We start from the raw sequence: 15,752 nt of genomic DNA, 5'->3' as shown, positions 1-15,752 counted from the left end.
ATTACAAGGGCTAAAGAGTGTAGATATGCCATTGATTGCTATAAAACTCAAATAGGTACTCGTATGGGCTGTTAAAATGACCTTTGATCTTTCCTTAAGATCAAAGGTCGAACTGGCTCATAACTCCATAGATAGTGCAGTTAGGCTTAAGCCTAGTATGGAACACCTCTTTCACACAGCCATTTTTAATTCTGACTTTCTGACTTCCGGTAGCTTGTCAGGACTGGAGTAGCAATCAGTGAAGTGACAACAGTGAAAAATACACTTTTTATTATTAATAATTAGTTTAAACATCACATACACATTACACATAAATAAAGATAGACCTACACATTACATATAACTTAACATCCCTGTTGTCAGTTAACATAATTATGCATACATTCATTTAGCTGACATACACATTATATAAATATATATGCCTACAACTTACAAGTTACATACAACATATACATTATCATATAGCCATTTCACTCATTACCCTACACAATTCACCATGGATCATCAATAGTTTATGAAGTCTCTAATCCCTATTTCAGAGTTTGACACTTCTAATGTAAGAAACAAATCTAATGAATAACATTCAAAGTTTGAAAAGGGATACAAATTGTTCTTTGAACAGTATATTTTTTACAATGAAGGTGAGTGTTAATTACATGTGGGCTTGCAGTGTGAAAATGTACTAGCACTTTTACACAGACAAGTTTGCTCTTGTTCTCACTCCCTCTACTCCTCGGTAAAAGATCTCATTCTGAAAATCTTGTCCACCTCTCCACCCGTGCCCCTGTTGCAAACGTATTAAATAATGTTAAATTTAGTTTGTTAACTTTTATTTTGTTATATCCTGAATAAAATCATTTTCTGAATCACTATATTTGCTGTACTTATCACACTGCAGATTGATAAGCCCATCGTTGCGAAGACGTTCACCTCTTCCTGTGCTGCTGGCAATGCTTTATGTAATAATTTGGTTTAGATTTAAATTTAAGACATCAACTGGCTTAAAGTGCTGAGAGCCTATGAATGTGATTCATCTTCTTAGCCTAAAATATACCCTTGTATCTTTTAATTGCCTACATGCACTTGTTTTGCAGCTCTAACTTGCTTGGGAAATCATGAAATCCAAAATATGTCTGCTTTGGTTTACTATTTGTACACTTTGGTATGCTACAAGAGCTCTTACTTTTCATCTTTGTCATGATGGATCCTAGTAATCACAGATGGCAGAAATAATGATACCCTGCTTCTCAAACATCTGATTTCTTAAACCCCGGAATGTGTTATGGCCTAATATGAACCCATGTATGATCTGTCTGATGCTGTTTTTTTTGGTTGCATAACAATGCCTGTTTTTGTTTTTTGTTTTTTTGGGTCAGGTTTCTCTTGTATAATGATGCTTTAGTTTGTTAAAAGCAAATTAAATAATTATTTGATAGGTTTATGTAGTTAAACAAGATAAAATGGTAAAATAATTTTTGTAGACATAAAAAGAAAGCTCCACAGAAAGAATACAAAAAACAAGAACAATAAACAAGCAAAAAATAAATAAATGGTTTGTTTGGCTTGGCGCTTTCAGCTGTACTTACCTCATGTGTGGTCCTGAGAATTAATTAAAACTTCCTGTAAAAAGAAAAGTAATTTGTAAATGTAAGGAAACCACTGAACTAAATGAAATCCACACAATTTAGAAGGACTGAAACACTGTTGGTTTGCATCGATTACATTCAAACTTGCAGCCCATTTGTAATTTTAATGATATATATATATTGCAGTATTTTTCTTCCATTAAGAACAGTTTAGGCAATAAAAACCTGACTGACATGGACCTGAGGCTGTGTGAGAACTATGAGAGAGAAAAAAAAGAAATGTTCTCTTGAAATAGGAGGTCATTAACTAAGGATGAGAGAAGTGGTCAACATCACAGCATGAACTGCTCCCAAACCCATGACTGTATGCTCAATTTAATGAGACACCTTGGGATGGTCTGCTGGATGCATTTGACCAGAGTGACTGCATTTGTCAATACCTCTTAAAAGTCAGTCATATGTGAACGCAAGGTTGTGGGATTAGCCAGAAGCAATTTAAAAGATTTCAAAGCAGGTGTCACATCACTTAAAAGTCCCATTTAGTTACAAAAACAAGTTGAACTTTTTTTCTCTCTCTACTCTTCATGTAATTATGAAAGAACAGTCTGGGCATTACATTTAAAGTACATACAAGTATTTCAGTTGAATGGTTTCTATCATTTGCCTTGACTAAAGGACAGTTTGGTGAATATTTGCTTTCACTTTTCACTTTGCTTTGAAACTATAGTAGTTTGCCTTTATTGAAGCGGGAAAGTACATTTTCAAACTGGTTTAGTCGTTTTGAATGGAAAAGTCTTTGCCTGAAAGTGCAACTGTAAGTTATTGTCATAAAAGATGCAGACATTATATAGATATGGTTATGATATGACTGATGGTTGACAGCTTGTGTTTAAGCTTCTTTCTTTTTGGTTGTGGCTTCTGGTGTGACTGTGAAATCAGATTTCTGACATTTTATCCTGATGGTGGGCCTGTACTTGATATCCCTCTGGCTGTCATTTGTTTTCATGTTTTCTGTGCCATCATGAATCATCTTTCACCAATCTTTCTGTCTAGTGTCTACACTACCACACTTTTATTAGTTTAGTCTTTAGGTAAACTTTATGCCTTTTGAACCGATCACAATAAGAACATGAATTGAGCTTGTAGAATTCCCTCATGTGGGGTTTCATAACAGATACTCCGTCTAAGTGACCAGCCTAACTTGGTTGCACCTTTGCATTTCTAAGTACACATACTATGTATGTACAAGAATGTATTTCAGAGAAAATCCTAGATCTGTTATTGTCTTACATATGCAATTGTATTATGTGTGTGTTATGAAATGACTGTCATATTTTCAGAAGCGCCTAAATACCCAGAACAGAGCTTGTTTTCTGGTACAATGGCTTTGTTTTAAAAACAGATTTTGCGTGGTTGATGTACAGCTAGTGTAAAAGAATGAAAAGAAGGGGTCATGGCTGATGTGTTTTTGCTTATTGTATTTGTCTTCATTCTGTTTTACCCCTGTTGACCAAGTTACTAAAAGAGAGAAGCTGTAGGTAAAAAGTGTTATGAATTAATTGTAAAAACCCCATGTAATGATGTTTTCCTTCAGGATAACAGGATTTGGAGCCTTACAGAGTATTGAACTTGTGTAGGCAAAGAGATAAAGTTCATGCATTGCTGCAGTTCATGGTGTCTTTTGTGTCATATCCTCCAGATTATGCTGCTGACTGACCCAGAGATCGAAAGCAGTTTGCTGATCAGCTCAGATGAAGGCGCCACCTACCAGAAGTACCGTCTGAATTTCTACATTTTGAGTTTGTTATTCCACCCTGAGCAGGAGGACTGGATCCTGGCATACAGCCACGACCAAAAGGTGAGAGATGTCAGTCAGCTCTGTCGAGTCAAGGCAATGTCAGACAAACTGACAAACCGATGAGCTCATATTTCAGATCCTGGACGAAAGACGGCTCATCTCATTATTTTCTGAGTGAACTGCATCCAAATGTCATTAATTGCAGTGTTCATCTGGCGTGCTCTTCCTGTGACATTTCTTTGCTGTTTTAATGGGCTTTCATAGTTCAAATTGTTTGTCTATTTTTCCACAGACAAAGGCATCCTTCTAATCTGTTTTCCCTGAGCTTGTTTGTGAAATAACTCTAGACATAGGCATCAATTTCCTGGCAAATGCTCAGGTGTAAATGTTCTCTTCATAATGCTTTCTGCAGAATAGGTTCAAAGCAACTACCATAGTGCCATATGCAAAGTTGCTTTAGTATAAATTTGCCAAACATATATATATATATATATATATATATATATATATATATATATATATATATATATATATATATTGTGACACCGGGGCGTGATACATAAAGGGAGATATATGAGAAAGGCATCAGCTCCTCACTGCACGCACCGACAGCTAATTACCCACTCTCATCAAACTCACCTGTGTGGGAAGCAAAGACCTGCCGGCGATATGGATCTGCCAGCTATAAAATGGCCGCTCGTCTATTGTATCAGTATATTGTACCAAAAGGGAAGTGTAGGAGGGTGAAGGAGTGCTTTGACAAGTGAAAGTATTGAGAGTGTATTTGATTTCTAATGTACAAACCTGTTCTGTCTAACAACCGTTCCGGGACACACTTGTCCTACACCCCTCAAGGTGTTACATTATATATATGTAGAGACGGGTGACAAATTAAAGGAAAAACCAACATAAAATGTCTCAGTAAGGTGTTTTGCAGCGACCCTTCCCTCTAAGTGGACCCAAACCATGCCAGGAAAATGTCCCCCACAGCATAACAGAGCCTCCGGACCCCTTCACTGTAGGGGTCAAGCAGTCAGGCTTGTCCCGTTCTCTTGGAGTCGCCACACATGCACTTGCCCACTTGTCGAGAACACTAGCCAGTTGAGCGTCTTTGTGACTGAAGCTCCTGCCATTCGTGCCCCAATAATGACCCCTCTTTCAAAGTCACTTAGATCCTTACCTCTTGCCATCTTAATCCAAAATCGAGGTCAACTGGGCCTGCTCAACATTTGTATACATTCCGCAGAGCATGACAGGATATTAATTGCTTAATTGTATCATGCAGTACACCTGTTTGGAAGCATCTGCATTCATTCTTCCACTCATTTATTCAGGTTTTTCCTTATATATTGCGTATTTCAATCTGTATATTGCATATTTATGCATGAAACTTTATTGCAATGTAGAATGTGAGTAAGTTTGGAATGTTGACGGTTAAATGCACAATACCTCAACAATAGGGGTTAACATAACTGTCATGTTAATTTGATTTCCTTTAAAAATGTCCTTGCTTTGAAAAGTACATTTTTATATGACATTATCAAAATGTAGCCCACATCACATGCCCTATTTTAATGTTATTGTTTTCTGTTTTTGGCCCCTTTTTGAATTGCCATCATTTTGCCAGTAGGATTTAAGTCAGAATCTATTGTGATCTCAGATTGCAAAGGCAATCTTCTGGACTTCAGTTGCCAAAGTTTCTGTGCAGTCAACAACAAACATATGTGGGTCAGTGACGAATAAGGATTTCAAAATGGTAAAAAAAAAAAAAGTTTAAAATACAAATTAAAGCTCTTTCTACTTCATTAGAATGTTATGCATATATTTCAAAAAGTTTAATTTCTGAAAATAATCATTTATAGTTTTTTATTATAAATCATATGATTTCTAGTATCAAAAATGTCATAACAATGATAGATTTGCAAATTATTTGACTTTAGTTTTTTGTCTGCATAAAGTGGGTTATAAGTATTCATGTTTGATCTCAGCAAACATATTCAGCCCAGAAAAAAAATAAAAAATAAATCACAATCTCACCAATATGGGCTTTTCTATTGACAGCGGCACATTTTTTTAAGTTAGTCACCCAAAACATAACACTGAATAGTGAAAAATGATGGGAAATGTCTGAAAATGCTTTCTATTAAAAATTATATGATTATTGTTGTATCCTTAACTCAAGGACAGTGACTGTATTTTTACAAGAAAAATCTGTGTTGTCCTACCTGACTGATATTGTTACTCGGAATGACATACTGTGAGATTTCATAAGGGATGATAGTCTCAGCAGCAAAGATGTACTTATATAATTCTGTATTTAACCGAGAGTGAGAGTTACTAAATGTATATTTTTTATTTAATTAACAGTAAATAATCAGAAGTGAGTCATCACTTTGATGCAATACAATTCCACTCAAGGCATAGGCTTTGATAAAATAGTAGCAGTAAAACATTTTAAGATTTAAAAACATTAAATATTTTCAGCACATTAACTATTTTTTAGGTTATACAGGAAACATGTAGACAAGTGCCATTAAAAAAAAAAGTAAACTGTAACAACGTTGTAACTCATTTATGACATGATGTAAATTCAATTCAGTTGAACAGATTAAAAAGTATATTGCATGTTTTGATATCATAACATTTTAAATATATAGGAATTATTCAATTTTTGAACTTGGATTTATATATTCTTTTAAAACTTGCAAATGGCTTCATGGCATAAACATCTGCCATTTCATTTGTTATTTAAGGACATCCACACAGACAAAAATTGCATTAAAACTACAGAAATAATGTTAGAAATATGTTACTGTGTTGTTAAAACAACATGTCAATGTAAATGTGATAACAGAAAGTGATCATTTTCCGGTATGACAAAATACAAATTTTAACTTATGACTTAAGTTTTAACTTAACCATTTATATAATTGTATTACTTTGACCTACAACTATCCAATGTCATCTTTCACATTAAATACACATTAAAAAAAATAAAAAAACTATATTATAAATGCTTTTTAAGTATTGTCCAGTATGACACAGGATTTTGTACCCTAGTGCACCAGTGATCGAAAAGGTCAAATTATCAACATTTTAGGAGAAACTTTCTGCACAGCCTGGGGGTCCTTCATAATCTTCTGAAACATGTAATGTCCGTCACATGGCTAGCAAAATACAATCTGATGTAAAAATGCTCCTGAATGTCTGTTGTCCGGAAAGACATTGAAAGATATCCAAATATGGGGACAAAAGTTTTCTGAAAACATAAAGCAACAAATTATGAATTACATAAGACAAGCTTGGGTGAGCAATCTTTTAGAAAATGCCACGCAGGCTTCTATTAGATTTTATTTTTTTATTTTATGTTTTATTGTATTATTTAATTTATTTATTTTGAGTAATTTAATTCAGTGCAACATCCATCCATCCATTTTAAATAACCACTTCAACCAGTACAGGGTCACAGGGTGCAAGGCAGGGTATAACATGGAATAATGGGGCATGGGCACCCTTTGGTATGTTTTGGGGGATTCTCTTTAAGGATGCCTTTATCAGTTTCATAATTCCCCACGCTACTGACCCTCTGAACCCCATTAAGTATCAAAAGGCTCAGTGAGGACATTGTGTGCTCTGACACCTGATTGATAAAGGAGTGTTTCTTTCTTCTATATTTCAAAGTTATATAAAGGGATTCCATGCCAAACACCAAATAAAATAACCTTTTAAATCAGTGAATTTAAGACAACTATTCAGCCTGTTTTTTTTTGGAGTGTATGCAGATGTGGAGTAATTGAAAGGTCAAAACAGACACCTGCTGTCACTCTTTTGATTTTGGACATATGCAATTTCATTCTACTATTTCATTCATTCATTCATTGACTGTTGTAAAAGGCATAACCTCAATATTTTAATACACTTAACTAACCCTCCAGTTTTCCTGAGCTTGGTATGCAGACTCAAGGCTGTTCATTGCACTAAAATATTCCCCCACATTCATATGTGCACATTGGAAAAACAAACAAACAAAAAAAGATTGGTAGCTTAATTGAACTGATATTATACCACATCTATAGAACATAGGTGGGGGTGACTTTAATCTGCTAAAGTGCTAAGGATGGAGTTTCATATCCATTTCTCTTTCAGAGTTTGTGACTTTCACTACACAAGCAGATATATTAGCCAGTAAAAGGGTGCCATCTGTGGTCATTGTCTATGGAGTATTAGTTATTGGATCCATGGATGCAAATTTCCATTTTAATAAATGTGTTACTGTCCCTTTTTTATGATATAGCTATAACCCTCAGGTAACAGGGACTTTGAACAGACCAGTCACTAGCATTTTTCTTTCAGTGAACATTCAAAGTGAAACACTTACATTTTAAATATTCTCCTTGCTTCTCCTGATCTATTGTTCATAAAGCTTTTTTTTCCCTACCTACTCTTACAAAAGAGAAACATCCTTACATCAAAGCAGGATTAGCATGCAAAATACATAATCCCTTCACAAAAAACCTGCGATGAGGAGAGCTAGACATGGCTGAGGAAAAATAAATAGGTTTTTTTTTATCATCATTATTTATTATTTTAATTCTGCTGCCCTAATTCCATCTGTCTGTACAGAATAATTACCATACCTAACAAGACAGAAAAAGAATACAAACATTTAAATGGCATACCAATTACAGAAGTTCTTGTGAATTTATGATAGCATTCAACCTGCAAGTCCGTGTGACTTATGACATGGAGGCGGACATGCAATATTTCTATTCTGAGGTTTCTGTTAGACTTTTAACAGGCAGAAATTGGAAGTATTCACCAGGGCACATGCTAATGAAGTATTGATACAGCTGATTTGCCACAGGTTGCTTAACAACGGCACAGTTACAATGTCCTTGTCAAGACCATTAGTTTAAATATAAATTCTCACAGCACAAATTAGAATTCACTTTACCCTTTTCCCCCGAAGTAAAAGCCATATTTATAGTATCCACTGTGTTCGATGTTAGTGATGTAGGAACTTAAGGTCATTATTAAAGAATTTTGTGATGCTTTGAATAAAGGTTTTCACTACTGAAATCACAAAGTCAGCATAAAACCTAAAATGTAAAAATATCTATATATTAAAACATTAAAAATAATTAAAATATTTATTGCATATGACTCACTTATACTTGAACAATTTTCAACATCCTGCACTTTAGTAATAGTTTGGTGAGGATGATTTAAATAACACATCCGCTTTTGTGCTTTTATGGCTGATGTTGAGAACCAGAAAGGAAACCTAAGGCAATGCAATACATAACACATAGTGTAAGTGCTGGAGTTACAAGTTAGGGCTTGGCTCAGGTTTACATAAAGAGGTGGGAGTAAAGTTCAGGTTCAAAAGTTCGTGTTCAAGCCTGGAGTAGACATCAGAACTCAGAGGAAGTGTGTGATATTCCAGTGTTATCTGGTTCGTTCAGGCAGAATTCATTCTTATCCTTCATATGCCTCCACACGTACAGTGAGTTAATTATTCTCCCATAATATGCTAGTGCATTTGAAACACAACAGCAGGGGTTAAAAATAACTGTTTATATCTCTCCAGAAGACTTATATAATATATAATAGAATAGCTTCTACCCAGAGTGTTAATCAGTAAGGATTTGTAAGGATCTGAATGAATTCCCAACAAACATGCACACAAGACTTTAAAGTTAAACTAAATAACTCTTCACATAGGTGTAGCATTCTCCTCAGCATCATGGTGTTGTCTACTGCATCTTAAACACTCACTTGCATTCTTCATCCTGTATTGTCCCAGACTGTGCAGTTTCTTGAGGTTTTCCAAGGAAATGCTTTTTCCCAGTTGACTGCTAAATCACCCCCCCTTTGCCTTGACCCCCATATTCCTCTCTAGTATCTCTGTGTAGATTTCCTCCTGGAGATGTTTGTCAGAAACTTATTTATTTCTGCTTCTGCTCTCACTAACTATAAGTCACATCATGGGGTGGATTTGCATATTAAAATGTGTTTTTCCCTTAAAATTCAGTTATCATTTGCATGAAGTTTACTTGATGAAATCTGTGGGTAACCTGTCTCCATGGTATCACATGCTCATTCATTGAGAGGTTTGAGTCTGAACATGTACAGGAGGGAAGAAATAAAAGTCCTTAAAATATTCAAATTATTCCATAAATATTCCTTATGTATATGCTATATGCTACTCTGAGGGGGGACAAAAAGCTGATTTCTAGTCCACAAAGATATAATATTCCAATGTCTTACTCCTCTGCAATTTAAAACAGTTCAATGGGTCCCAAATGTCACTGTGCATTACCATTTATAAAGAGATGTTCTTCTAGCACAGCCATTTTGAGCAAATGCTTTATACCTAATGAATAATAAATACATTTCGTAAATGAAGAAATCCTCCATGCATCATTAAAAAAAGCAGAAAAAAAAAAATGTCAGCATGTGTGCAAAAAATCCTGCTCAAGTGTGTAGCTTTTTCTTTATTTTTTTCTCCCCCATGGTCCTATGAATATGTTAGCATGCATGTAAGTACCAAATGCTTATTTATCTGGTCTGTATATTCACTTTCAGCTACAGGATCTAAGGAGCAAAAAATGCTTCTCACACGGTATCCTTTCCATGTGATCATTCTCTCAACTGTCTCATGTTAACTTTTCAAAGGTAGCCATATCCTATATATCAGGTTGAACTTGTTATTAATTTAAAAGTTTTCTTTCTATTTTTGCTTGCTGTAGTATTATTATGAGGGAAACACTTTTGGAGCAGAGTAATTCACCTATTTTGCCTATTTTATCTTCTTTTATTTGTCATCACATGAGGTTAGTCTTTCTTTTCTTCTTTGAAAAATGTTATGATCCATAATAAAAATGCATCATCATAACAAGTGAGAGTTTAAGCATCAAATTCCCTAAAATCTTATTTAAAATTGTGTCTTTGCCAAGTGATTCTTCAGTAAATGCTTTATTTTGGAAGAAGCAGCTGGCATAATTATCTGTCATTAAACCTATTTCAACACTATTGATGTTTAGTAAGATATATATTAAATAAAGAACAATCAGCTACGACAAATAAACACCAACTGGACCCTGAGATTTTTAACTGTCATGAAAAGAAACATATACATAATGGTTAGCATTACAAAAAGATAAAATAATGAAATTAGCTGGAGTAATCATTACATTTTGTCATTTGCCGTTAATGAATTCATGCATATTCATTAATGGATGCATTCACCCACAAAGATTAAGTAATGCTGTAATCTACCATAACGGTATAGCTAATTGATTTTAAAACTGTTTTAGATCTTAAATTCTGCCTTTAGCTGCAAGATAAATGACAGTCATGAGTTCAGCTCATTGTAATGACTCTCCAGTGTCTGCAAGTCTTAGGTCATGATTTTGTCTTACCGTCTGGTTCCAAAAACTAACAATAAAAGAAGGATTTGTTTTGATGCCTAAAAAGAGAACCTTGCTGAGTTCCAATTCACATACACCCACACGACTAAAGAGTATAGAGCTGTACTTTGTGTAATAGACACAGATTCAACTACAGGATAGAGAGAAGTAATGATTTAAAAATGTATTGCCTTCCTATCTTGAAACTAGTTTAGGCTGTGAATAATGTATCAGTCCCGGGCAAACAGGCACTTTTAACACGTCTGATATATTTGTGCAGTAGGCATGGAATAAGGCATTTAAATGATAGACACGATTGGCGGGAATTCTTGGTCATCCTCTCTGAGAGAGGCCTATAGCAAGTTCATGTTTTTACATCTTCACAGAGATGCAATAAACAAAGGAAAGTAGCAGACTGTGTTGGTTGCTTTATTGTTTGTTTCTGTTTGCTTTTTGCAGTGGTTGTATCTTCATGTAGAAAAAATGAACCATGCTTTTGTCAGTGAAAAACAAAATCATTACATGTTCAAACTGAGTGTGTTTGATTACCCCTGTGTCAGTTACAATGTATTGACACACAGTGCAGTGTGATGGGCAGAATAATTGTCTCTTTAGCAATACCATGTTATGTTCACTGCTTTAGTCAAACAGACATGTACAATTTTGTCAATTTAAGTTTAAATATTAAACCCTGTGTTAGCTAACTAACTGTATGTAGTGGATGCAGGATGTGGTAGTCCCAGGCATGCTGGGATAGCTCTCAGATTGTGTCCCTAAACAGGTTCCTTTATGGGTTTAAGGTGTGTTTAGTAGGTTGGACCTAATTTATTAATATTATTATTTTTGTTGTTGTTTTGTATATATTTATATATGTACATATTTATTCACAATAAGTAAGGTGTTTCTCTCTTCAGTACATACATACAGAAAGGAATTATAAATTAACTCAGAATGGACAAATGGGAATTACAGCTATTGGTAAATATGGTTCACTGAAACATCATGATGCATTATTACATAACTAACTAAATACATAAATATTCTTAAGCTTTGACCTCTTGAAGATAATTGTTTGTGACAGGGTTCCAGTTCCATAGAGGTTCCAGTTACAGGCTGTTTAAAGTCTAACTGTATGACTGCTTTTGCTTCAGCATGCTTTGGGCTTCATCCTTCATAAGTGGTAGATAGTGTGTGTTACCAGAAGCCAGTGTTGTACATCCTAGCAGAGAACCAGACATATTTTTTGAGGACTTCATGAAATAAACATAACTTATAGCTTAAAAAATATAAAAGGCCTAAGGTCACAAATGTTTAAAATGAGTGCTACACAGTATGCTTAAAACTGACCATTCTCTATTATTTAGCTCTACAGCTCTGTGGAGTTTGGAAGAAGATGGCAGCTCGTTCATGAACGAGTGACCCCCAACCGCTTCTACTGGTAAGAGATCAAACTTAAAAGTACCAGTTAAAATTAATAATAAATGTGTGTGCTTGTGAGGTAATCCAGTCTTTCACAGCTCTGTACTGGGTCCTTATTTCCTCCAGGAAGAGATGTCCCATCAAGTTTTTTTATTTTACATTTTTATTGGGGTTAGGTTCAAACATGTCAAAAAGAAATACAGAAAAGTAACCAGTCTACAGTGTGCTTTGTATGAACATGAAAAAATCAATGCACTTTCATTGTAAAATACATGAACTTTGTGGATGGACAGATGTAAACAGATGATGCACTCATGAGAAATAATGGGGTATTTGGTTAATTTACATGAAATGAGGTTGGGAGATATTATTTATGATTGATATGAAGATTAGCCTTAATGTGAAGAGTGCTGTTACCTGGATGTCCACAAGGGAGCAGCAGCGAATCTCAATGTGCTGCATCACTGGCTTTTGAATCGCTTTCAAAGAGAGGCAGGTTCTGAACAACTATTCCAACATTTTCATTACACACATCATGAGGATAGAAGACTTATATATAAACAGAACATTTTGAGCCTAACAAGCTAGATAGCAACTATGTGGAATATGAAACCATACCAGATTCATGAGCTTCATGTGTTGTAATGGTGGTGTGTATATATATATATATATATATATATATATATATATATATATATATATATATATATATAATTTAAAAACTATGAAGAACATGTAAATGGAAATTAAATCAAATGCTCTGCTGGGCTCTGAAGATCGAAACAAGAGGGAAAGTCTGGAGAGACTTTCAACCAACAGTGGATGAACAAAGACTGATGATGTGTTGTATGTCATGCATATGTTGTATCTTAATATGTATACAATACCTCTCAGGTATGTGTGCCTATATATATATATATATATATATATATAGTTTTTTTCTCCATCTGAGATGCTATCTTAAAAATAAATATACGGCTATCTGTCTTTCTTTATTTATTCACCAATTGGTGAGGGTAACCTTGATCCTAGCTGTGGCTTTATATTTCACCAAAGTGTTTTTCAGTTAATTGCCTTTTTCTAACTATTATGGGGCTCTTAATGAATGGACCCATTAAGGCTTGAACAAGGCAAGCTTTTATTTCATCGTACATTTCATGAAACAGGGATTTTTTTCAATCACTAATCACTCATAACATGGCAAATTGTTTTGGACCCACTACAGTGACCTTATTAAATGACTTTGTGAAGTCCATGGAACCCATTTGAAAATTAATATGTTAGGCTGTGTGATTTTCAGCTCAAGCAAACTAGTATTCCTCTTTTTTAGAGATAACTGAAGAGTACTGCTAGATATAGGCATGGGAGTGTTGACCTCTGCCCCATACATATTAGAAAGACCCTGGCAGTCCCAGAGTACATTTCTGTCTCCTTTCACCACACGTTTATCGGTTGTTTTGCACAAATGTTATTTCTACAACTCATAATTTTCAATGTGTTAACTGAAGACATCTTGCTCTAGCCAAATAAAGAAGCACTCTGGTCTGCTCAGTTTCTGTGGTGAGAGTTTGTTTTCTCCAGGGACACCTACACATTACACAAGGTCAGGCAAATGAAGAGAAGTCTTGGGTGGATTTTCAAATTACCCATGTGTGATGTCAAAAAATAGTTTAAAAGGTGTTGTTTTTTAAAGGCAAAGATTGTATGCCTTTCCATGAACTTAAAACATTCATATTGGAGAAGTCTGCAGTTGTTAGCTGACATTGTGTTTGTTTACAGACAAGGGTTAATAAGTAGCATTCCCATTACTTTATCTCTGTAGGTGTGTACATGTTGTAAGAAACATGCTCAGTTTTGACTTTTCTCTGATTTGTAACATTAACACTATTTTGTTTCACATTCTTTGAGCACTGGTGTGAATAGGCACAGCTGAACGTTAACTTCAGTAATCTATTATTATTATTGTTATTATTATTTATTAATCACTTAATAAGCCAAGAATATGTTCCAAGCTATTCCACACAACCCCAAATTCAGTAACACAAACATTGTCTTTATTGACAGCAATATGGTTTCTGTGTTTGATTTTTAATGAAGGGGGAATCCTGTCTCTGCTTTCCTTGTTCAGCTGTTTAATATTTAATTAGGTCTTTTTTTCAGATGGCTGATCTTAAACTTTACAGTGTATCTCACTCTGAATTTTCAAGCATCTCGAGTTGATAAGAATGCCCATTTTTTCCCTCTCATTTGGAATGCAGACCCTTTTCTTGCTTTCTTCTTTTCCTCGTTGGTATTTCTGCTGCTTTATGGAAAGCTGGTTGCACGTCTGGCAGATTGAAGATGTCAAACTCAGTCATTTATAACATTGCTGCCTCAACTTCTAAAAAGCTGTAGTCGAGCAATTTTGGAAGAACTGTCAAACAAGTAACAAGCTGCGGAGTGGAGCCTGAAGGGCTGCTTGTTTAGCACATGTATAAGATTTATTATAAGGAGTATGAGCTGCAGTGCTAAGGCTCTGGGAGCTCAATTCCCCGATGGAAACTCCACCAATAAAAGGAATTGAACTACAAAGCAATTACAGACTGCTGAACAGAGCAAGTTTGCAACATTTATTATAGCACGGAGATGAAAAATTTTAAGAAATCTTGCCTCTCCAACAACAGATGCAATTAATAAAATCAGGAAATATTGAAGATGCACCCTGATTTCTCTCTTTTTTTTCCCATCCACCACTTGACAGCAAGTGGATGGAGATAAAAATGTCCAAATCATCACCTCCTATCTGCCTGTCGTGATGTTTCACAGCTCTCAAATACTGTGGATCTGTTATTTCTCATTTAGATATTTATTTATTTATGTATTTATTCATTTGTTTGTTTTATCTGCCAATTAATGTTATTTCTGTTGAGTGTGACCCTTTATCACACAACCATGCATAAGGCACACTGTTCAATATTTACAATGTTGATAGAGCACTTTTCGTGTTTATTTTAGCCACAGCCACCTCCCTTTAAAGCTGCAGTTAACATTGTTAATTCATGGGAATTTCTTAATTAAATCACAGAGATCTGAAGACAAAACACATATATTAATATTTGCTTTCAATTAAAATTACACTCTTTAAACTACAATCAGGAGATAAAGAGTAATGAACTAGTCAGTTGGTCTGCCCTTTTTTCAAGTTATTGAGTTTGTTTAAACACTGTAAAACTAAGGAGGTTTGCTCAACCACTCTTTTAAAGGATTCCCTTTTATTCTATAAACTTTAGTTTATAGGTAGCCCAGTGGGGCCTGCCTAGAAATATTTTAATTAAAATGGATTTGCACAATTTCCTTTTTGGGGAATATTATTAAAATATGAATAAAAAGGAACTACACATTGCTTGGTCTCCAGTTTACTTTAGAAATCAATATAATCTATCCTGATTGTATATATTGTTTATAAGCTCAATTGTTTGGGCAGTTTAACCACAAGTACCATTTAGAATACTCCTCAGAATATCAAGTAGCTCAGCAAGGGAAATTATTTTAAGTGTT

The 15,752-nt window shown here is 34.7% G+C and overlaps 1 protein-coding gene across 2 annotated transcripts in view; it reads left to right on the top strand.

Moving 5' to 3' along the window:
- The window catches only part of LOC136715722 (VPS10 domain-containing receptor SorCS1), a 193,489-nt gene that overhangs the window by 131,976 nt on the left and 45,761 nt on the right, over nt 1–15,752 (top strand). For both annotated transcript variants that reach the window (XM_066693092.1, XM_066693093.1), the window contains exons 4-5: nt 3,286–3,444; nt 12,161–12,234. In XM_066693092.1, the coding sequence (XP_066549189.1) occupies nt 3,286–3,444; nt 12,161–12,234 (233 nt within the window). The remainder of the gene's footprint in view (nt 1–3,285; nt 3,445–12,160; nt 12,235–15,752) is intronic.

This window comes from Amia ocellicauda, chromosome 20, assembly GCF_036373705.1.
Source record: "Amia ocellicauda isolate fAmiCal2 chromosome 20, fAmiCal2.hap1, whole genome shotgun sequence".
Taxonomy (NCBI): domain Eukaryota; kingdom Metazoa; phylum Chordata; class Actinopteri; order Amiiformes; family Amiidae; genus Amia; species Amia ocellicauda.
This window is presented reverse-complemented; position numbering and strand designations above follow the sequence as displayed.